The sequence below is a fragment of the Peromyscus californicus genome, unplaced genomic scaffold (assembly GCF_007827085.1).
Source record: "Peromyscus californicus insignis strain IS unplaced genomic scaffold, ASM782708v3 Scaffold_11__1_contigs__length_118956290, whole genome shotgun sequence".
Classification (NCBI taxonomy): domain Eukaryota; kingdom Metazoa; phylum Chordata; class Mammalia; order Rodentia; family Cricetidae; genus Peromyscus; species Peromyscus californicus.
This window is the reverse complement of record NW_026294402.1, coordinates 38,548,568-38,572,811: the sequence shown is the minus strand read 5'-3', so window position 1 is coordinate 38,572,811 and position 24,244 is coordinate 38,548,568. Positions and strand designations below refer to the sequence as shown.

Sequence of the window (24,244 nt, the reverse complement as noted above, 5' to 3'; positions counted from 1 at the left end):
CTTTTGGTCAAAGAGGCAATACATTACTTCCATCCTTATTTCTTTGCCCCCCGGAGAAGCTACAGTTAACTCTGTCCAATGGTTCCATGTACTATTAAACCTATCAGTTGATTGCTCATCTGGAGGCTGTTTCCTGTTCCTGGGAGAACTATTACCCCCAGAATACCCTTGATGGAGACAGTGCTATTGCCATTACAGTCCTCAGCCTCCATATCTGTCCCCTTGGGAGGTGTAGCAGGTGTGAGAGCTCTAGGGAGCCGCCTGTTTTTGTTTTTACCCAGAAAAGAGAACAGTATTTCACAAGAACAAGTTGTAGAACGATGGAAAATGTTCACGTAAAGATGCCTGATTTGGATTGACCTTGGCTGAAAAACTCACTGTTCCAATCGGGAACAACTGGTTAATGTAGCTCCTCTCTGGCACTGTGCAGAAATCCCAGGAAAGAACATCGCTGTCCTGCAGGGGTAGGGGCTAAACTGACAAGATCAAAGGGAACACAAATGGGGGACAGCAGCACAGACCTGTACTCCCGGGAGTTAGCAGAACGAGGTAGAAGGATCTAGAGTTCAAGACCAGGCTAGGCTACCTGGCCAGAAAGAAACCCAGCCAAAGTATACATGCTGTGTGTTTCATCTGTACACAATTTACAGGAGGCAAATGGTCATGAAAGTGAGGGCTGTGCTTTCCCTTAAGAAAGGTAGTGTTCCAAAGAAGTCAGTAGGCGGGCTTCTGGAGTGCTGGCAACTCCCATTGCTGATTGCAAAAGATATGTCCTGATTGTGCAATTTCAGTGGGCTCTAGTACTATCTGTATGTTATAAACTAATAAAAAAAAAGTTACATAAAAAGCTTCAAAGTTTGACTTTGTTGTGCCTTCTGCAGGGAGAGAACCTATTTTCTTTCTCTGCCTTTCTTTTTCTTTTCCTTCTTCAGCATCATCATCATCATCTTATTATTATTATTATTATTATTATTATTATTATTATTATTATTGACAGGGTTTCTCTGTGTATCCCTGGCTGTCCTGGTACTCAATCTGTAGACCAGGCTGGCCTCGAACTAACAGAGATTCACCTGCCTCTGCCTCCCCAGTGCCAGGAATAAGGGTGTGCACCACAACCACCCAGCTGAGAGAAACTACCTATTTTTAACAGAATAGAAGCCAGATTGGTTTTTTATGTTTTTAGAACACAGAGAAAAATCACCTATGGTTATTGAAGAAAACAGTAACAACGTAAGAAAAAGAATGCAAAGATAAAATCCCAGCCTGGTCCTCTGGAAGAACATCCAGTGCTCCTCATAGCTGGACCATCTCTCCAGCCCCTGCTTACACTTGTATTTTTAGGGATTTGATTCTTCTGCTCAGTTGTTCTTGTCTATTTAAGATAAAGAGTCTAACTATGTATCCAATGACGTCTTGGAACTCTTAGCAGTCCTGCTTAGCCTCCTTCTTACTGCCCTAGTTGGTGGGTGAGCCTGGGAGAGCAGAGCCTAAAAATGAGGCAGACTGGGCTGGAGAGATGGCTCAGAGGTTAAGAGCACTGGCTGTTCTTCCAGAGGTTCTGAGTTCAATTCCCAGCAACCACGTGTTGGTTCACAACCATCTCTAATGAGAACTGGTGCCCTCTTCTGGCCATGCAGATAGAGCGCTGTTACATAATAAATAAATACATCTTTAAAAAAGAAAAAATGAAGCAGACTAAAGTCTCATGCAATAGCCAACTTTATTCAGAGCATTAGACAGTTGATATTCTGAGGGTTAAGCAAGGTCATATAAGCAAAGTTCACTTGAGTTCAAGCTGTATACAGTTACAAAGGCAAGACATGTTCATGTGAGTTTAGGTTGTATATAGTCACAAGGACAACCTGTGCTTGGAAACATCTCTGAATAACAAAAGTAATAGCAATGTGTAATCCCAAGCAAACCCACTCCTATTTATTCTACCTGGGAAGGACATGCAAGCACATTCCAAGAACAACCCATGTTATGGAGTAACAGAGGTTACAAGACTCTCCTTTTGTTTTCTTGGAGTTTTCTCACAAGCTCTCAGAATTCTCCTCACTCAGCTTTTTTTTTTTTTTTTTTTTTGGTTTTTCGAGACAGGGTTTCTCTGTGTAGCTTTGCGCCTTTCCTGGAACTCACTTGGTAGCCCAGGCTGGCCTCGAACTCACAGAGATCCGCCTGGCTCTGCCTCCCGAGTGCTGGGATTAAAGGCGTGCGCCACCACCGCCCGGCTCCTCACTCAGCTTTATTCATGGATGTTTTACTGACATTCCCAAATGCTGAAATGATATATGTGAACTGCTACTACCACCCCCACCCTCCAGTCAGGGTTTCTCTGTGTAACAGCCCAAGCTGTCTTGGAACTTGCTTTGTAGACCAGGCTGGTCTTGAACTCACACAGAGATCTCCTGCCTCTGCCTCTGGAATGCTGGGATTAAAGGCATGTGCCACCAGTGCCCAGCTTGACTTTTTTTTAAAGAAAAAAAAATTAAAGATTCATTTCTGTTCTGTGTATGAGAATTTACCTGCTTGCATGTGTAACATGTATGCACAGTGCCCAAGGAGGCCATAAGAGGTCAGATCCAGAGCCCCTGGAACTGCAGTTATGGATGGCTGTGAGTCACCACGTGGGTGCTGAAAACAGAACGCGGGTCCTCTACAAGAGGAGCAAATGTTCTTCACTACTAGCCAGCTCTCCAGCTCTTTTAAAATCTTTTAAGATAGGTCTTCTGTAGCCCAGCCTGAACTCAGCTGAGGTTGTTTTGAATTGTTTCTTCCTGTCTCTACCTTCCACGTCCTAGGATTATAGGCATATGCCGCTATTCTGGATTTTTGTTTTTTGGTGGGAGGCGGGTTGTTACATTGGCTCAGTCTCTTTTCTTTCTTACATATTTTTTTGTTTTAAAAAAGTGTTTATTTGCTGGGCGGTGGTGGCGCGTGCCTTTAGTCCCAGCACTTGGGAGGCAGAGGCAGGCGGATCTCTGTGAGGCCAGCCTGGTCTACAAATCGAGTTCCAGGAAAGGCACAAAGCTACACAGAGAAACCCTGTCTCAAAAAACCAAAAAAAAAAGTGTTTATTTATATTTATTTTATATATTTATAGTAAATTTTTCTGGCAAGCATCCATGTGCAATGAAATGCAGTTCCTCAGGAGGCCAGAAGATGGCATCAGATCATAGATTCTAGAATTAGAGTTACCGCCAGCCTTTCTTTAGCTGCTACATGGGTGCTGGGAACCAAACCTGGATCCTCCAAAAGAACAAGTACTCTTAACTGTAACACAAATTGCTAAACCATCTTATTAATAAAAAACCCGGAGCCAGATATTGGGGTGAATACTGAAAGATTAGAGAAACAGAACAAGCCACAGCCACCAACTCCACGAATCCTCTGACTGAGATCCTTAGCGAAGTTCCTGTTTCCTCACACCTTATATACCTTTCTATGTTCTGCCATATTACTTCTTGGGATTAAAGACCTGTATCCTTCCCCAGCAAAGACATGTGATCTCAAGTGATGGGATTAAAGGTGTGTGCCACCACACCTGGCTCTGTTCCCAGTGTGGTCCTGAACTCACAGAGATCCAGACAGATCTCTGCCTCCCGAGTGATAGGATTAAAGGTGTGTGCCACCACGCCTGACCTCTATGTCTAATTTGGTAGCTGGCTCTGTTCTCTGATTCCCCAGATAAGTTTTATTGGGGTGCACAAATAAAATATCACCACACCTCACTGCTGAGCCGTCTTGCTAGCCCACTGGTGTTCACATACGGGGTCACACATCAGGCATTTTTTTCTGCCCAGATACATATCAGGTATTTTGCATAGCAGATATTTACATTACGATTCATAACTTTAGCAAAATTACAGTTATGAAGGAGCAATGAAATAATTTTATGGTTGAGGTCACCATTACATGAGGAACTGTATTAAAGGGTCGCAGCATTAGGAAGGTTGGGAACCATTGATCTTATCACCCCCCTACACACACACACACACACACACACACACACACACACTTTTTTTTTTCTTGGTTTTTCAAGACAGGGTTTCTCTGTATAGCAGCCTTGGCTGTCCTGGAACTCACTCTGTAGACCAGGCTGGCTTCAAATTCACAGAGATCCACCTGCCTCTGCCTCTCAAGTGCTGGGATTAAAGGTGTGAGCTACCACCTCTGGGCTAGTCCCTAATTTTTTAAAAAAATTTGAGACAGGGTATTGTGCAAACTGGCCTCAAACTCACTGTGTATCCTACATTGGCCTCAGAGTTCCTGTGATCCTCCTGTCTCAGGCTACCAAATGCTGGGATCATGAGTGTGTACTACCATGCTAGGCTTCAGCTTTTGACTCTGAATTGTACCTTTCCCCACCCCTGGCATTAGGGGTTAAAACTAGTGCCACTTCCATACAAGATAGGAGTTCTACCCACATAGGTACATCTCTAGCCTTTTAAAACTATTTAAAAATATATTTTTAATTAATTTATTTTATTTTATGTATATGAATATTCTTGCATATATGTTTATGCACCACATGTCTTCCTGGTGACCTCAGAGGTCAGAAACGACTTCTTTTCAAGAGGACCTGGGTTCGAGTCCCAGCACCCACATAGTGGCTCACAACTGTCTGTAACTCCATTTCCAGGAGATCTAGTGCCCTCTTCTGACTTTTGTGGGTACCTCAAGAACACAGTGCACATACATGCAGGGAAAACACCCATACTCATAAAGTAACAGAAGAAACATTTTTTTTTTTTTTGGTTTTTCGAGACAGGGTTTCTCTGTGTAGCTTTTCACCTTTCCTGGATCTCGCTCTGTAGACCATGCTGGCCTTGAACTCACAGAGATCCCCCTGCCTCTGCCTCCCAAGTGCTGGGATTAAAGGCATGTGCCACGAGAGAAGAAACATTTTTAAAGTTTATATTGATTCTTGAATTCCTTCAGAACTGGAATTCTCTGTATTCAAAACTGTAAATGAATCTGTTCCCATACCTGTTTATCTTCTTCGCCTGACTGACATTCCTAGGTTAGAAAAGCAGGACTTACAGACCAATCCTGGTGTGTGTTCTGACAAGTGTACCTTACCCTCAGGCCCCAGAAAACCATCTAATTAAAGATCAGGAAAACGAAGAACTCATGTTTTATTTTCAAATAACTTTGATGTTTTTGGCTGGGGAATCACTTCTCCCTAGGATAATTATACCTCTTTTTGCAGTTGGCTGCAAAAAGGACTCTATGAAAAAGCAAAACCACTGTTAGGTATAATTTGCTACCTGAAATTGAGGACTGGTTACTGTTGATTCTTTCTTTCTTTCTTTTTTTTTTTTTTTTTTTTTTTTTGAGACAGAGTCTCTTAGGCTAGCCTTGAACTCTGGCAATCTTCCTGCCCCAACCTTCCAAACTTCAGGCATGAACCAACCATCCCTGCCTATTGTCAGTTGCTTTTAAAGCCTGTTCCCTAGGGTGGTGGTCAAATATTGCATTTTGCTTGTTCACCTTTTGGGCATTTAGTACAATTTCAGGAATGGGGAGTGCTGAAAATGTATTTGTCAAGAAATGAAAAGCAAAGTAGTAGGTGTATTGACAGGCTGTGGGTCGCTCTGGCAGGCCAGTCTTTGACTTGGTATTACGCATCTATAAGACCCGAAAGGCACTGGCAGGGTCAGATCCAGGTATCAGAAAAAGAAAGACTTCTGCCACTGGGCAGGAGGGCAGCACATGCTGGCACGCCCTGGCACATGATGGTGTTCTCCTGTGTTTTTGTTTTAAGACTCGGTCTCTTTATGTAGCCCTGGCTGTCCTGGAATCACAATACTTCTTGAGAACATGTTTGGAGGTAGTTCTAGTAGGGGAGTTCAGCCACTCTTGCACTTGAACTGAGAAATGGTCCTCCTTTGTCCTGGAAGGTCCGGACCTTCGCGTGAACATGCTACAGGAGGGCCGTATATGCAGTGATGAGAGAAGAAGGTGACATCTGCCTAGGCAACCAGATTAACTAAATCAGTCCTGGTGAACAAGATGTCACAGTTGATATCGTCATATTCCTCACAATGCTTCTTTTGACACAAACTCCTCATGATTCTCTCTGGCACACAAACAGGATGCAGGGCTGTCTCTACACAGAGCTGGTTTAGTCAGCATTGCTAGGACAGCTATGGAATACCTTGACTTGCCATTTATTAAATCACTCTATTCTCAAAGCTGCCACTCCCTGGCATTTGCTACTGTTCCCTGCCCCATATCCTGCCTTTATAGAAAGGGGTGACGATGTTGACAGTGTCTTAGGAGTTCCCGTTTCATCAGAACTTCCCATCTCAATGAACATATTTTGAGTGTATCAGGCTCTACACACTCTGACAGACGCACAGAACTGAATATATACCACAAGGTTGGTTCAACATGTGTCAATGGCAGACACAAACTTTTATTTCTCCTTTCCAGCACTTGAAAAACCGGTTTTGTATACCTGCTTTAATTTATGACCTAAAATATTTCTGACAGGTTAGAAATGTAACTCGCTTAGGCACAGCAAGCTACAATTCACAAAAATGCGTGACATCTTTCATCAAGAGCCATCAGTGCCTGAGCGTTTTATTGATCCACGCGCTTCCCTGCACCCCCGCACCCTGCCGCAAAACAAAACAACAAAAGCCAAACCCAATCTTTCTTTGTTGGAATAAGATTTCTGATTGGTATATAGGCATGTGTTTACTAAAGAGACCTGTACAGAGATTACATACTATCTATCCGTCTAGTTGCCTATTGATGGAATAGTTCCATTTATAAAGTCTTACATATAGCTAAAAAGCTTTGAATTTGATCAGGCTGTTTTTTTAAGCACTTCTGAAAAGGTGGCGTTTAATTTCAGCTCTATTCCAACATTAAAAAGCTGATGCATTAGATAGTTTCCCAAAACATGACTCTCTGCACAGCGACCCCGAACAGAGCTGAGCGTTGTAGTTTTGAGACACGGTCTCGCTGTGGAGGGCATGCTGGACTCGAAACGCGCCACCGCGCGTCCGGAGGGGAAAATGATGCGGAATGAAGGACCCTCGAAGTTATAACAAGATCAAAGCACTGGGGAGCTACCGCGCAAGCTCCACCCCCAGAACTTTGCGAAGTAGGCACCGCCCACGCAAGCGCGCCTGTGCGCGCATGCTCCCGGAGGATGCCTCTCACATGACTCGCCTGTGCGGCTCACGTGATGTTGCTTCCGGAGGCGGGGGCCCTCGGCCAAGATGGCGGCCTACCTGCAGTGGCGGCGCTTCGTTTTCTTCGAGAAGGAGCTGGTGAAGGAGCCGCTGGGTAACGATGGGGCCGCTCCGGGGGCCGCACCGGTCTCTGGATCCACTGCTTCCAAGTTCCTTTGCCTCCCTCCTGGCATCACCGTCTGCGACTCCGGCCGCGGAAGCCTGGTCTTTGGAGATATCCTTCTTGTGGAGCTGTCCCTTCCCTCCGCGGAAGCCTTAGGAGATTCCTCCAGCTGGAATGGAATCTGCCGGTGGTGCATTGCGCGCTCGCAATTAGATGCGAGCCCAGACCTCTTCTGTGGTCTGATGGGAGAAAGAAGGAAGTCCGTTTTCTAACTTGTCAACTGAGCAGTCCTGGGCAAGTTGTTTGACGCTTGGCTTCAGTTTCCTTTTCTGTAAAAAGGTTGTTAGTGCCATTTTGACAAGGTTCAGATCAGCCCTCTCTCAAGCAGATGCAACTTGCCTTTAAAGATGTGTGTGTGAGAGGTGTTACTTTCCCTGTCTGATATTGTGGGCAAGGAGACTAATGAGTCAAGGAGTTTGTTTGCTTTGTCACGAGGTATATGGGGAAAGCCCTTGGAGTTTCTAAAGAGGTTATGTGCATGTTCATTGATAATCTAGATTCTGGTGTAAGTACAGTCAAGCCCTCAGGTCATGTCTGAAGCCACAAATAGTGACAAACGACGTAGGTGCTACTTTTTCCTATAGAGATGTTCCTCAACTTATGATGGGGTCACACCCAGGCGAATCCATCATAAATAGAAAGTACTGTAAGCCAAACATGCATTTACCATGCTTAGTCTACCAGGGTAAATAGCAACACGGTACACTGTGCTTTATCAGTTTTCCCTTCTGATTCCATTGCTGACAGGGTGCCACACCTGCACGGCATCACCAGAGTGTCTTTTTTTTTGTAATTGTTGGACAGGATCTCATTGTGTAGACGAGGCTGGCCTTGAACTCACAGAGATCTGCCTGTCACCAGAGCACTGGGATTAAGGGCTGGCCTCAAAGCATCGTACCCATATTACTAGCCTAGGAAAGACTGAAGGTTCAAATTCTGCCTTCTTCTCAAGTGCTTTGCCCCTCAACCCTTCAAAGTAGGGTGTCTACTACATGTCACTTTTGTAGCATTGTAAATTAAAAATGGTTAAATCAGTGAAAACACATACTGACCATACCTTTAATTTCTAACTCAAAGTCGGTACGACATTAGCAACATAATACTAAAACAGAACAGTTGTATTAGTATCCTATAATTTGAAGTTATGTGAATGTGACTTTCCTTAAGATGTGTGTGTTTCATTTCTTTCTATATATTTCTTTTTTTGTCTTTGTTTTTTTTTTTGAGACAGGGTTTCACTCTGTACCCCTGACTGTCCTAGAACTCACTCTGTAGACCAGGTTGGCTTCAAACTCACAGAGATCCACCTGCCTCTGCCTCCTGAGTGCTGGGATTAAAGGTGTTTGCCACCACTGCCTGGCATTTCTTTTTCAGTTACAACTTTTTTTTTTCATAAAATATTTTAATTCTTCATCTACTGTAGTGATACTTCAGGACTATGGTTGTTTGAAGGTAACTTAAAGTATAGAAAATGCAGCCACAGATTAGAGGGTGAGGGTGGGATATGTCACTCCTTGGAAAGGAAGCTTCTTGACTCCCCTGCACATATGGAAGGCCAGATCTGGTTCTTGCCACGTTCCCTACAGCTCACAGGCTTCCAGGCCTACAAACTACGTGTGACACATCTGTATCAGCTGAAGCAGCACAATATTCTGGCATCAGTTGGTGAGGATGAAGAGGGTATTAACCCCCTGGTAAGTCCCAGAAAAGAAAGATCCAGAAGCCGAGGACTGGGTTTTGGTTGGAGGGAGACTGACACTCACGTGTCTGTGGTCTGTCCCCAGGTAAAGATCTGGAACCTAGAAAAGAGAGATGGTGGCAATCCACTCTGCACCCGAATCTTCCCGGCCATCCCAGGGACAGAGCCAACTGTTGTGTCTTGTTTGACGGTTCATGAAAATCTCAACTTTATGGCCATTGGTAAGCAGCAAAAAGTGGGAAACCAGCATCTCTACATTCCCACCCCCTCAGACAGGGTTTCTCTGTGTAGCCTTGGCTGTCCTAGAACTCCATTCCTAGATTTTTAAACACATTTTCTTTGAAGTAGTTTTTACAGTTCATATGTGGTGTTCTCATGGTACTGACCCAAGGCCTTGTAGATTTATTAAAGTTTATAATGGTAAGGTATTTAGTTTCTTTGAAAATGAGTCAGTAAATAGAGATACTGAGGTTCCCAGGTTACCATTAGTGAAGTTGTAGGTGCAGGAGAAAGTATGTCTTTCTTACGAGTGCCTCCTATGGCCTTTTTCTCTGTTTCCACTCCCTTCTCTTTGCAACCCCACTGAAACACTGTTTTCTGGTCTTCAGGTTTCACAGATGGCAGTGTTACTCTGAACAAGGGTGACATCACCCGGGACCGCCATAGCAAGACCCAGATTTTACACAAGGGCAACTATCCAGTCACTGGACTGGCCTTTCGCCAAGCAGGAAAGACCACTCACTTGTTTGTTGTGACAACTGAAAATGTTCAGGTATGATTAAGGTCACACTCAAGGGGAACCATGGAGGGTCTCTCCAGCGCTCAGGGAAATAGCGGAAGCAACTAACAGGAGAGGTGGGAGTCTTAAAGTTTTGCCATAGAGCCTTGAATCATTTGCCCAGTTTAATATTTTATTTCTTCATGTAGGAGACTAGAAGAGGGAGACTTAGGAAAAGAACTCTGTGCTTGTAGTGGAATAACTTGATTCTCCACTGTTAAGCATAGTTAGGACAAATGACTCTACTTCTCTGGTTCCTGGTGTTCCATCACAGTCTTTTTTCTTTCTCTCGAGACAGGGTTTCTCTGTGCAGCTTTCCTGGAACTCACTTGGTAGCCCAGGCTGGCCTCGAACTCAGAGAGATCCGCCTGCCTCTGCCTCCCGAGTGCTGGGATTAAAGGCGTGCACCACCACCGCCCGGCTCCATTACATTCTTAATCTTAAATTCTCCCCCAATTTTTATTTATGTGTATGTCTGTAAGTGTAGGCTAAGTGCGTGGGTTTGCCTTCAGAGGGCAGCTGGAGTTTCGGCAGTTGTGAACTGCCTTTGGAAAACGTTTGCTACCAAGGGTCAACCCCAGAGCCGCACGTTCACCGTGCTCACACTTAGACTGAACTGCCTCCCCAGACTAGGAATACACTTCTGATAGAACAGCAAAGAACCATTGCGTTTCTTTAACTCGCATGATAGCTTGTGATCATATAAAAGAAAGAGACTATGGCCCCCAATGCATTGATCCAGTAGCTGGATGGTGGTGACTGGAGAAGGCAGGGTACCGAGGGCAAGTAGAATGCTAAGTGGAGAAAATGTGAGAGAGTCAAGGTAGATGTCTGTAGCCGGACGTAATGGTGCATACCTTTAATTCAGCACTTGGGAGGCAGAGGCAGGTGGATCTCTGTGAGGCCAGCCTGGTCTACAGAGCAAGTTCCAGGACAGCCAGGACTACAGTGAGAAACCGTCTTGAGAAAAAAACAAGCAAACAAAATAAAGAAAAGAAATGAATGTCTTTATAAATGGTTAGGTGCTGCCTCTTCAAAGGGAGCCTGCTAACTTTTTCTTACCTTTGGCAGTCCTATATCGTTTCTGGAAAGGACTACCCCCGTATGGAGCTGGACACCCATGGTTGTGGCCTGCGCTGCTCAGCCCTGAGCGACCCTTCTCAGGACCTGCAGTTCATTGTTGCCGGAGATGAGTGTGTTTACCTTTATCAGCCAGATGAACGTGGGCCCTGCTTTGCCTTTGAGGGTCATAAGCTCATCACCCACTGGTTCAGAGGCTACCTTGTCATTGTCTCCCGAGACCGGAAGGTTTCTCCCAAGTAAGACTCCCGGGAAAGGGGAAAAGGAGAGGACTAGACTTGTGCCCCAGAACTATCGTAGTTTTAAAACCCTAATGCCTGGATCCAACCAGTCTGTCATTTGAGTTTTATGTAGGGTGACCTTCCACCTAGATTCAGTTAACTATTTTTACTGAAAAATAAGGTTTTGCTCCAGACATTTGCTGTGAAAATACTAGGATTGGATTTTTTTGCTCTTTGGTTAAAGTAAGTTAGGTAGAGCCAGAGGATTGAGTGTTGAGGAAGTGCAAAGTGCTAGGAAGTGTAAGGCCTGGGTTTTCTTTTCTTTTCTTTCTTTTTTTTTTTTTTTTTGTTTGTTTGTTTCTCGAGACAGGGTTTCTCTGTGTAGCTTTGCGCCTTTCCTGGAACTCACTTGGTAGCCCAGGCTGACCTCGAACTCACAGAGATCCGCCTGGCTCTGCCTCCCGAGTGTTGGGATTAAAGGCATGCGCCACCACCGCCCGGCTTTCTTTCTTTTTTAATTAATTTATTTAACTTTATTTTATGTGCATTGGTGTGAAGGTATCAGATCCTCTGGAACTGGAGTTACAGACAGTTGTGAGCTGCCATGTGGGTGCTGGGAATTGAACCCGGGTCCTCTGAAAGAGGAGCCAGTGCTCTTAACCTCTGAGCCATCTGTCCAGCCCCAGGCCTGGGTTTTCTTGTTGGGGTGTTTTTGTCATCTTCATCATTGTTTTCTAGAGCACTGAAAGAGAATGGTGGGCCTTTGGCATAGTGAAAGCACTCCCTGTTGGTTTGTGTGTTTGTGTATATATGCTCATGTGTGTGCAGGTGTATGTATGTATGTATGTATGTATGTATGTATGTATGTACGCACGCACGCATGTGTGTGGAGGCCAGAGGACAGCCTCAGGTGTCATTCCTCAGGCACGATCCACTGTTTATTTTGGAGACAGTCTCTGACTGGCCTGGAGCACACCAAGTATACTAGGCTGCTGGTTGGCAACCAGTGAGGCCTCAGGATCTGCCTGTACCCCTTTCCCTAGCCCAAGTGTGTGCCACTGTACCCGTTGTTTTATTTTATGTTTTTCCCTTTAATTATGTGTATATATTTGTGTGTGGATTTTGTGCACACGTGTGTGGGTGCTCATGGAGGTCAGAGGCATCTGATCCTCTGGAGCTGGAGTTATAGGTGGTTGTGAGCCACCTGATGTGGGTGCTAGGAACTGAACTGGGGTCCTCTAAAGGAGCAGCAAGTGCTCTTAACTGCTGAGCCATCTCTCCCACCCCTGTACCTTATTTTAAATGTAGGATCTAGGTATCGAACTGAGATCCTCGTGCTGCAGAGCAAGCATTTTATCAACAGGGCCCTCTCCTAGCCCCTGTTGGATTGTTTCCATTCAGTACCAAGCACATTGTCTAATACCAGGCCATGGGTGATTTTTGGTTGTTGTTGAGTGGGTGGACATCTGAATGTTTCATTTTCTACTCTGTTGGCTAGGATTAATGATAGGATTGCTAAAGGGTAAGACCAGGATTATGTTCTTTTCCACAGCTGTCAGCACAATTCTGCATGTGTGAGATGAGCTGCTGGAGGGGCCAATGAGGTGATTTGTTCTAACTGGAATGGGGCAGCACCAGAGTTGTCACGGGAAGGAACCATAAGGGAACTGAGACAGAGGTGGCCTAAATAGTGGGTGCTTTTCTTTCCTGTGTAGGTCCGAGTTTACCAGCAGGGACTCACAGAGCTCTGACAAGCAAATTCTCAACATCTATGACCTGTGCAACAAGTTCATAGCCTACAGCGCTGTTTTTGAGGATGTAGTGGATGTGCTCGCTGAGTGGGGCTCCTTGTACGTGCTGACGCGGGATGGGCGGGTCCACGCATTGCAGGAGAAGGACACACAGACCAAACTGGAGGCAAGGCCACCAGGTTCTCAGAGTTGGCACAAGCATCTGGAAGTAGCTGCAGGAATAGGTTTCTTAGGTCACCTGGGCCCAGGGACTTTCCTTCCTTTGGGTCACAGCCTTATTCAGTTTCCTTAGGATAGCATAACAGTGGCCTAGATGTGGCTTTGGAGGGAAGTAATGGCTGGGAACCTGAGCCAACCCTCCTTGTTTACAGAGACCTGTATGAGGTGAGGTGATGCTGGTGTTGGTCTTGGGGTTACCTTGAGGTCTTTGTCTAGACTGTAGGCAGATTGTAACTCCAGGACTGTCTACTTTGTTTATTATGGTATGTTTGGGAGGGCATACTCTCAGGACTGCCTCTACCAATGTGCTCATCTCTCCTCTAGATGCTGTTTAAGAAGAATCTATTTGAGATGGCAATTAACTTGGCTAAGAGTCAACATCTGGACAGCGATGGGCTAGCTCAAATTTTCATGCAGTATGGAGACCATCTCTACAGCAAGGGCAACCATGATGGGGCTGTTCAGCAGTATATCCGGTTAGTCTGGGTGTGCCGTGGGGGTAGCTCTGGATGCAGAACAGTCATCTGAACCCACGCTGGAGGCGAAAGCAGAAGTGTGTGTGTTGGGGGAGAGGGGAGAGGGTGTCTTGTAGTTCATCAGGAAGTGTTCACTTTTACTATGGAAACTGGGCTGCCAGTGAGAGGATAACTGGGCATGCTGGTACATACTTTTAGTCCCAGGTCTGAAGCAGGAGGATTGATTGTGAGTTCAAAATTAGTCTGTGCTACACCTGAACCTATCTTAAAACACAAGACAGGGCATGGGGGTACAAACCTTTAATCCTAGTACTTGGGAAACAAAGGCAGGCTGATCTCTGTGAGTTCAAGGCGAGTCTGCTCTACATAGAGAGTTCCAGGACAGCCAGGACTACATAGAGAGACCCTATCTCAAAAAAACAAAAGCCACCCAGCCCTGTACTCATGCTTACTTTGGCAGCAAGGATAACATGCAGGTTTGTGAAGTGGTTCATAAAAAAGAAGAACCAGTGTACTGGGCTGGTTGTGGTGGCACTTGCCTATAATCCCAGCACTTGGAAAAGAGAGACAGGAGGATTGCCCTAAGTTCAAGGCCAACCTGGTCCAGATAACAATTTGCTAAGCCAGCCATGACTACATAGTGAGACTTCGCCTCAAAAACAAGAGCCAGTGTTGTGGAGCCTTGTGCAGTGTGGTTAATAGTCTACTATCCTGATACCACCTTGACTTTGTAAGAAGTGAGCTCCTAAAGACCCACTAACATGCTCTACAGTGATCCCTGTACAGCCACTCCACTAAGTACTCCATCCCTGATGATACTGATGTTTCCCTAGAACCATTGGAAAGTTGGAGCCATCTTACGTGATCCGGAAGTTTCTGGATGCCCAGCGCATCCACAACTTGACTGCCTACCTGCAGACCCTGCATCGGCAATCTCTAGCTAATGCTGATCATACCACCCTGCTTCTGAACTGCTATACCAAGCTCAAGGACAGCTCAAAGTTGGAGGAATTCATCAAGGTAAAGGGTGGTGTTGGATGGGATGATTTCCTAGTAAGCCTCACTGAACCTGAAATGGCTTACTCGGACTTGCTGTTTCTCAACAGAACACAGGAAAGCAGAGGGCCAGCTTTATTTGGGAACCAGTGCTCTCTCTTGTATAAACAGGAAAAAGAGCCGGGCAGTGGTGGCGCACGCCTTTAATCCCAGCACTTGGGAGGCAGAGGCAGGCAGATCTCTGTGAGTTCGAGGCCAGCCTGGTCTACAGAGTGAGATCCAGGACAGGCACCAAAACTACACAGAGAAACCCTGTCTCGGAAAAACCAAAAAAAAAAAAACAGGAAAAAGAGCAGTTGCTCCTGCAAGCTGTCGAGAACATTCCATGGTGCTGAAGCCCAGGAAGTGCCATTAAAGAAGCCCTCAGTCCCTAGAAATGTCTTTCTTTTCTTTTTTTACATTTATTTAATTTTATTTTATGTGCATTGGTGTTTTGTCTGTGTGAGGGTGGATCCCCTGAAACTGTAGTTATAGACAGCTATGAGCTGCCATGTGGGGGCTGGGAATTGAACCCAAGTCCTCTGGAAGAGCAGCTAGTGCTCTTAACTAGAGATGAGCCATCTCTCCAGCCCTAGAAATGTCTTTCTAGTGACAGGGACAGAGGAAAGCCTTGGGTTTTTAAGCAGAAATTGCAAGAGGCTGGCTGGCATGTTTTCACAGGCAAGATGTAATTGCCCTTTAGTAACATGCCTTAAAGATGCCTGCTTGTTCTCCCTTCTCCAGCCGCCTGTGCGAATGATTTTGTGTAATGTCTTGTTGGCAGACAAAGAGTGAGAGTGAGGTCCACTTTGATGTGGAGACGGCCATCAAGGTCCTCCGGCAGGCTGGCTACTACTCCCATGCCCTCTATCTGGCTGAGAACCATGCACATCATGAGTGGTACTTGAAGATCCAGCTAGAGGACATTAAGGTGGGTGAGGTTCTTGCTTTGGGCAAAGTGCTGCTTTGAGGACATGCTGGGAAAGATAAAAATGCATCCTGGTGGGTGAGGCAGGAAGAGCACTAATTTGCCTTTTCCCTCTCTACAGAACTACCAGGAAGCCCTTCAGTATATCGGTAAGCTGCCTTTTGAGCAGGCAGAGAGTAACATGAAGCGCTATGGCAAGATCCTCATGCACCACATACCGGAGCAGACGACCCAGTTGCTGAAAGGACTTTGTACTGACTACCGGCCCAGTCCAGAAGGCCGAGGTGATCGGGAGGCTCCAGGCTTCCGGGTAAGACCTGGGAAAACAGTTTTGGGTAGCAGGGATCACCTTAGAGGCCTGTTCACTCAGCTCCCTCGCCTCTTTCTTTCCTCCATCCTAGGCCAACTCCGAGGAGTTCATCCCCATCTTTGCAAACAACCCGAGAGAGCTGAAAGCTTTCCTGGAGCACATGAGCGAAGTGCAGCCGGACTCACCCCAGGGCATCTACGACACGCTCCTGGAGCTGAGGCTGCAGAACTGGGCCCATGAGAAGGAGCCACAGGTGACACCTGGCCAGAGCATGGGAGGTGCTGGAAAGACAGCAGGGTGCTCAGTGGTCTCGCGTGTGTGAGGCCTCGGGTTCCTTCCCTAGCAATGAATAAAGAAAAGATAGCTCCTCTTGTGCCTGTTCTCTAGCTAGCTTTGTGGCAGCCTTTTGTTGCTTTCTTTAGATCAGGGATTCCCAACCTTCCTGATGCTGCGACCCTTTAATACACAGTTCCTCGTGTTGTGGTGACCCCCAGCATAAAATTATTTTCATTGCTACTTCCTAACTGTAATTTTGCTACTGTTATGACTCATACTGTAAATACTTTTGGAGACAGGCTTGCCAATGGGATCATGACCCACAGGTTGAGAACAGCTGATTGTCAGAGTAGCCCCTCACCTCTGGGGCTATATGCGCTTCACTGATGGGAAGTTGGATGGAGAGAGACTGAGATCTGCCTTGTCTAAAAAATCTTGTGCCCTCTGCTGACTAACAGCCCCACCCACTTCTCTTGTAGGCCAAGGAGAAACTTCATGCAGAGGCCATCTCCTTGCTGAAGAGTGGCCGATTCTGTGATGTGTTTGACAAGGCACTGGTCCTATGCCAGATGCACGACTTCCAGGATGGGGTCCTTTACCTCTACGAGCAGGGGAAGCTGTAAGAATCGGGCACTTCCAGGGAAAGGGGAAGAGTCAGGTGATTTTCCAGGGACAACCTCTGAGGTGTGCCCTTTCCCCGGCCCCAGGTTCCAGCAGATCATGCATTACCACATGCAGCATGGGCAGTACCGACAGGTAATTGCCGTGTGCGAGCGCCATGGGGAGCAGGACCCCTCCCTGTGGGAACAGGCCCTCAGCTACTTCGCCCGCAAGGAGGAAGACTGCAAGGAGTATGTGGCAGCTGTACTCAAGCATATCGAGAACAAGAACCTCATGCCACCTCTTCTGGGTACTTGGGAGGAGAGGCTGGCTGAGGGAGGTTCTGTTTAGTGGGTGCTGCGTGGCTCATTATCTCATGTCTTCTTGGCCTCTCATCTCAGTGGTACAGACCCTAGCCCACAACTCCACAGCTACCCTGTCCATCATCCGAGACTACCTGGTCCAAAAACTGCAGAAACAGAGCCAGCAGATTGCACAGGATGAGCTTCGGGTGAGGCGGTACAGGGAGGAGACCACTCGTATCCGCCAGGAAATCCAAGAGCTCAAGTCAAGGTAGCCATAATTGGATATGTGGAGTGGACAGGGGATGACTTGGTCTGTCACAATGTGATGTTATGTGCTTTCCAGACAGAGGATCTGTGAAGTGTGTTTGAGCTCCTTCTTCTTTTTTTTCTCCCTCCCTCCTCCTTCCTCCTGCAAGGATTAATCTAAGGCAGCGGTTCTTAACATGTGGGTCACTACCCCTTTGGGAGTTGCATATCAGATATTTACATCACAATTCAATTATTCACCCATTTATTTATTTTAAGTTTTTCAAGATAGGATTTCTCTATGTAACAGTCCAGGCTATCCTGGAACTCAATCTGTAGACCAGGCTGGCTTTGAACTCACAGAGATCCACCTGCTTCTGCCTCCTGAGTGCTGGGATTAAAGGTGTGTGCCATCACTCCCAGCTTTACACTACTGATTCATAACAATAGCAAAATTATAATTATGAAGTGGCAATGAAGTAATTTTATGGTTAGGGTCACCACAACATGAGGAACTGTATTAAAGGGTCGTAGCATTAGTAAGGTTGAGAATCACTGATTGAAGGCCTCTTGTACATGCTAGGTAGGCATCTACCCTACCACTGAAACTACACACCGCAGCCCATATCTTAATGAAGGAATTCTAAAAAAATAATTAGTTATATATCCCCCCCCCCTTTTTTTTTTTTGTTTGTTTGAGACAAGGTCTGTCTTTATTTGCCTTAGCTGTCCTATCACAGAGATTCACCTGCTTCTGTCTCCTGAGTGCTAGGATTAAAGGGGTGTGCCACCATACCCAGCCATAAATCTTATTTTTAAAGATTTCAGTATATGGGAAAAAAAAAAATGTGCCACTATCGCCCAGCCTAAGCTGGCCCTGGCTGCACTTGCCTTTAATCCCAGTACTCGGGAAGGCAGAGGCAGGCAGATCTTTGTGAGTTCAAGGCCAACCTGGTCTACAAAACAGAGAAACCCTGTCCCAGAAACAAACAAACAAACAAACCAAAAAAAACAGGGAAAAAAAAAGATTTTAGTGTGCATGAGTCTGTGTGTCTGTGTATTTGTGTTTGTGAGTGTGCTTGTGCTTGTATAAGAGCTTGTGCCTACTGAGGCCAGAGAGGCTATTGGATCTCCTGGAACTGGAGTTACAGGTGGTTGTAAGCCCCTTAATGTAGAAGCTGGGAACTAAACTCAGGTCCTCTTCAAGATTAGTGTGTATGTTTAACCAGTGATCCGTCTCTTCAGCCCTATTAAATTATGTATGTGTTTGTGTGCAAGCCTGTGCACCTGAATGCAGGTGCCTACATTTGACAAAGGCATCAGATCTCCAGGTTGAGAGAGTTACAGGCAGTTCTGAGCCCCGGCCCACCCCACCCCACCCCCTGTATACTGGGAGTTGAATTCAATTTTCCTTCTACAAGAACAATATGTACTCTTAACTGCAGAGCCCTCTTTCTAGCCCTGTAAGTCCCATAATGGGCTTTGGAGGAGGTCATTTTATGGCCAGGCCAGTTCTTCTCTGCATACATAATATTTACATTTTCTAAGCAAACATCTAAGTTGTGAAGATGGTCTGAAATAAAATTTGATTTTACAAAGTACAGAAAGTAGATAATTTAGATCTCAACATTTTTATTTGTTTGCATTTCTGGAGATTGATCCCAGAGCCACTTAAATGCTAGGCGAGCACAGTACCACCAAGCTGGACCCCCAGGACTCTTTTAAAAACAATTGCTTTTGTGTGTGTGAGTGTGGGTACATGTATGCCACAGAGACCTGTGGAAGTCAGAGGACTGCTTTCACTAGTTCTGGCCTTGTTGAGGTAGGGACTCTTAACTTCTTTTTTTTTTTTTTTATGTATTTAGTATGATACACAAACTATAAGAGTAGATGTAGTTGAATTAAGTTTCATATAAAAGGAACGAATTTGCATCTTGCATCCAGCTCAAGAAACAGGACATTGCCAGAGCCCCAGAAGTCCCTTTCCTGAGTCCTTCCAGTCCTTGTATCTCTCTGCCTAGGGGAACCATTACCTTGCACACAACAGTTTTGGCTGCCGGGTGCTTTACCCAAATGAAACCATATTCTATAGTCTGGCTTGTAATTGTTCAAAACTGTGTGGGTGGGGACTCTTACTTCTTCCATACTGCATGCTCCAGTCTCCCTTACCTCTCTAGGAGTGCCTGAATCACAGTTATGCACTACCAAACCCACTTCTTCACACGGGCTCCAGGGCTCTGACTTGGCTTGTCAGCCAGCACTTTATCTGCTGAGTCATCTCTCCAGCCCTTCTTTGTAGTTGCTGTGACAGGGTCTCACTGAATTACCCAGCCTCCTCTTGAACTCACTTTGTAGGCCAGGCTGATCATGAACCTCTGATTCTATTGCCTCAGCTTCTCAATAGCTGTGATTACAGGCCTGTAACTCTAGGCTCTGTTTGTTTTTGTTTTTATTTAATTTGCTTTTTTTTTTTCACGTGCCTTGGTGTTTTGCATGCATGTATGTGTGTGTGAGGATGTCAGATCCTGGAACTGGAGTTGCAGACAGTTGTGAACTGCCACTGGGTGCTAAGGAATCGAACCCTGATCCTTTGGAAGAGCAGCCAGTTCTCTTAACCACGGAGTCATCTCTCCTGCCCATACTTTGCTTTATTTTTGAGACATAGTCTTACCCTATAGCCTGGGCTGACCTTGAACTCAAAGCAGTCTTTCTGCTTCAGCCTCCTGAGTGCTGAGATTTCAGGAATGAGCCATCCTGCCTGGATAGAGTTATTCTCAAGTGTCAAATCCTTAGGGGTTTGTTTTGTTTGTTTGAGACAGTCGTGTAGCTGAAGCTGCCCTGGCCTCTAACCTTCCTGAAGTGCTGGGATCATAGGCATTTACTACCACACCCAGCTGTCAAGTTTCTGTCTATTCTGCCCATTACACTGTAAAATGTTTACTATGAAAAGGTTTCTCCATTCCACTCAACCTTTATTATGTCTGAAGCCTTTAATGAATAACGCAAACAAGAAGCCCTGTCTTTGTGGGCCTTATGTCCTAGAGACATACAGTGAACATTCTAAATAAGCGGGCTTGGGACTGGAGAGATGGCTCAGCAGTTAAGAGTGCTCACTGCACTTGCAGAGGACCTGGGTTCAATTCCCAGCACCCACATCAAGTGGCTCACAATGGCTTGTAACGCCAGCTCCAGGAAGTTTGATGGCCTTTTCAGACCTCTGCAGGCACCGAACTCCAGTGCTATACATTCAGACACACACACACATATCACATAAATCTAAGAAAACAAATAGGCAGATGGCTACAGTGTTGGAGATAGTTGTAAATTCTGAGGAGAAAATAAATGCGGAAAGAGAAGGGGACTAGAGAGATGGGTCAGTGATTAAGAGGCATGTCCTTTTCTTGCAAAGGACTCAAGTTCAATTCCCAGCACTCACGTCAGGTACCCACAGCCACCTGTAACTCCAGGGGCTCCGATACTTCCTGCCTGGCGGATACCTGAACTCACATGCATATAATTTAAAAAAGAAACCTTAAAAATTGAAAGTGGTGGGAGGGACTTAGAAGATGGCTTAGTGGTTAAAAGTACTTGCTTGAGTCACAGCACACATACAGTGGCTCACAACCATTTATAACTTCAGTTCCAGGGGGTCCAAGACCCTTCTCTGACCTCCTGTGGTACATATACAGATATAGAAAACCCACTCATATGCATAAAAGCGAATAAAGCCAGGTATGGAAATCTGTAAAGAAGAGAATAGTAAAGGGAGAGGAACACTCTGTGTGTGTGTGTCTGTCTGTCTGTGTCTGTGTATGGCAGGGCGGGGCTGAGGGAGGGGGTTGGTGTTGAATGCCATGATACTGTAGATTGAATGCAGGCCGGGGGCCTTACTAAGTCAATACTTTGCTAAACTAGATCTGCACCTCCTCTCTATTGCAAATGTCTGCCACAGTTTTAGATAAGGTGGGCAGGAATGGCTCCTTTAAAAGGATGTGATAGCAGTTTGAAAACTGAAAAAGGGCAGAGTCTATCCTTCTGGATTATATGCTGGTAAAAACTTCACTCCAGGTTGGAGCTTTTGTCCGTTTGATTCCCTTTGGGTGCTAAAACCAGGCAGGGCTTCTGGGACCTTGCAGAGACTTGTTCATCTGTTTCCTCTCTCCACTGGGCATTTGGCCCTGCCCTCAGTTTTTGCCACTATTCCTGTCTCCTGCCCGTAGTCCGAAGATTTTCCAGAAGACCAAGTGCAGCATCTGTAACAGCGCCTTGGAGCTGCCCTCAGTCCACTTCCTGTGTGGCCACTCCTTCCACCAGCACTGCTTTGAGAGTTACTCAGAGAGCGATGCTGACTGCCCCACCTGCCTCCCTGAGAACCGCAAGGTGATGGACATGATCCGGGCCCAGGAGCAAAAACGAGACCTTCATGATCAGTTCCAGCACCAGGTGGGGATGAGGAGGTTAAAAAGGGTGGGGAGGGGGGCGCTGGAGAGATGGCTCAGTAGTTCAGGGCACTTCTGCTGTCTGGAGGACCTGAGTCCACATCACGAGGCTCACAAGTGCCTGTGATTCAGTTCCATGGTATCTGATGATGCCCTCTTCTGGCCTCTGTTGGTGTACATACACACACACAGACACACAAGACCAGGGCCACCATCAGTGTCACACAGTGTCCTCAGAGTACCAGAGGACTTGTTTTTTTCAGTGAGCAGCCGAGCACTGCAGGTCTGACTCTCTCCCTCTTTCCTTCTAGCTCAAATGCTCGAACGACAGCTTTTCCGTGATTGCCGACTACTTTGGCCGAGGGGTTTTCAATAAGTTGACTCTCCTGACCGACCCTCCTACAACCAGACTGACCCCCAGCCTGGAGGCTGGGCTGCAGCGGGACCTGCTGATGCACTCCAGGAGGGGAACTTAATTAAGCAGCTCCTGGGAAGGCCTGGAACTCTTGGGCCCCTAAAGCACAGACATGACCACAGTTCAGACTCAAGATAGGGTCTGCTTTTCCTTCCTCTCATCTTGCCAGCCTGCTGTCCTCCTGCTGACCAGCAATCTAGATTATTCCACACCAGTGAAGATGGGCACCTCAGCAACCTCTCTGTGGACAATAGCTGCTTTCTTCTCTAGTCAAGGGCACCAGGCTGTGCTTGGGGTCCTTGTTCTCAGAGCCTATAAATAAAAGAGTATAATGACTTGAGGGTTGAAGAATATTTTATGGGGACTTTTCAGGTGATTTTTTTTGAGACAGGGTCTCACTGTGTAGCCCTAGCTGGCTTATAACTCATTATGTAGACCAGACTGGCCTTGAACTCCCAAAGATCTTCCTGCTCTGCCTCCTGAGTCTGGGATTAAAAGCGGTGTGCCATCACATCTAGCCGTCCGGCGATTCTAAATTATATCTAAGAACCACCCTGTGTTCGAGAGTTCTAATTCCCTACCTGTGATCTTCCTGTCTGGTTGGCCCCACATCATGTCAGTAGTGGGTGGGGCCTGTGGCATCTAGGAAAGTTAAGCTCACTGAAGAACTTCATAGTGTTGGGACTTGAACACAGGGCTCTACACACATGCTAGGCAAGTACACCACTAAGCTCTCTATCCTCAGCCTCCTGAAGAACCTCTTCAAAAGACCTAGTGAAGCTGGGTGAGGTAGCATATACTGATAAACAAGAAACTGAGACAGGAAGAACACAAGTTCCAGGCCAGCCTTGGCTACATGCTTGGTTACTTAGACTTAATCTCAAGACAAAAAAGTCACTGATCTTCGAGCACATCCTGGAGCAAGACATGCAACACAGCTCTGGCTTACTCTAGTTCAGGAGAAACGGGTCACTCAGAAACTGGGAATGACAGTACTCCCACAGCTATAACCCAGTGTTTTGAGGTGGAGACAGAAGGGTCGAGAGTTTAAAAGCCAGCCTCAATAGATAGGAGTTCTCTGTGGGCTTCATGAGCTTGTCTCAGAACCTACAGATCTAGGGAGATGGCTTGGCAGGTAGGTCCACTTGCTCAGCCTGAGGACCTGAGTTTGATCCCTTGGGGCCACAGGGTGAAAGGGAAGGACTCCCTCAAGCTGGCCTCTTACCTCCATACACATATACACACACCTGTAATAATAGTGTTTTAAAATACTCAAACAAGGCACATAGCCCTGGACCTAGTCAGGAGAGGTTAGTATCTTGATGTGTTCAGTATCAGATAAGCAGGATAAAAGATCTTTTGTTCAAACATTTTTCGCCCTTTTGAAATCAGGTTAAAGGTTCTGTTACTGTGATTGTTATTTGGGTGATGTTATTTGAGGTCCTGTCAGTAAATTGCTCCAATGAGATTGTTTAAAGAGTAACAAGGGCCAGGCATGGTGGTTTGTGCAGTACTAAGGGGGCAGAGGCTGGCAGATCTCTGTGAGTTCCAGGCCACCTGGGGCTAGTGACCCTGTCCCAAAAGAAACAATCCTGGGCTTTAAGCAGCTTTGTTGAAGAAGCTGCACAACAGAAGTTTTCCTGGCACAGCCTTTCTATGGAGCCCTGGCTAGCCTTGATCTTGTGACAGTTCCCAAGGGTTGGGTTGACAGGCCCCACTACCTTTCCTATAGCAGTTTGATAGACTGGATCAGATGGCCTGCGATTGAATCCTAGTTGTATTGTTTGACTTAGGCCTACTCTTAATTTTTTTTTTACATTTATTTAGCGTGTGTGTGTGTGTGTGTGTGTGTGTGTGTGTGTGTGTGCGTGCGTGCGCGCGCGTGTACACATGTGATGTGGAGGTAGGGTGGATGGTACATATGTGGATTCTTTCCTTCCACCTTTACACTGATTCAAGCTCAGGTGACCATGACTGTTACAGTTAAGTACTTTACCCACTGAGCCATTGCCAGATCCAAGGCTATTTTTCATTTTGAGATGGGGGCTTCCTGTATTGTCTAGGCAGTCTTTGTACTCCTGGGCCCAAGTCA

At 46.1% G+C, this 24,244-nt stretch overlaps 1 protein-coding gene across 1 annotated transcript; it reads left to right on the top strand.

Annotated features, from left to right (window-relative positions):
* Nucleotides 1–7,209: 7,209 nt before the first annotated feature.
* Vps11 (VPS11 core subunit of CORVET and HOPS complexes) lies at nt 7,210–22,492 on the top strand. The gene is made up of 16 exons (XM_052758028.1): nt 7,210–7,429; nt 8,924–9,068; nt 9,159–9,294; nt 9,682–9,845; nt 10,923–11,170; nt 12,868–13,069; nt 13,447–13,598; nt 14,432–14,618; nt 15,418–15,564; nt 15,683–15,871; nt 15,963–16,124; nt 16,627–16,766; nt 16,855–17,057; nt 17,149–17,320; nt 21,519–21,741; nt 22,049–22,492. The coding sequence occupies exons 1-16, from the start codon at nt 7,239–7,241 to the stop codon at nt 22,211–22,213; spliced, it is 2,826 nt and encodes a 941-aa protein (XP_052613988.1). The 5' UTR covers nt 7,210–7,238; the 3' UTR covers nt 22,214–22,492.
* Nucleotides 22,493–24,244: the final 1,752 nt, after the last annotated feature.

Bases quoted from the DNA above. Each gene is read 5' to 3' on its own strand.
- Vps11 (XM_052758028.1), top strand. From the start codon at position 7,239: ATGGCGGCCTACCTGCAGTGGCGGCGCTTCGTTTTCTTCGAGAAGGAG. The intron at 15,565-15,682 runs GTGGGTGAGGTT...CCCTCTCTACAG, and splicing joins TCCAGCTAGAGGACATTAAG to AACTACCAGGAAGCCCTTCA. The intron at 21,742-22,048 runs GTGGGGATGAGG...CTTTCCTTCTAG, and splicing joins ATGATCAGTTCCAGCACCAG to CTCAAATGCTCGAACGACAG.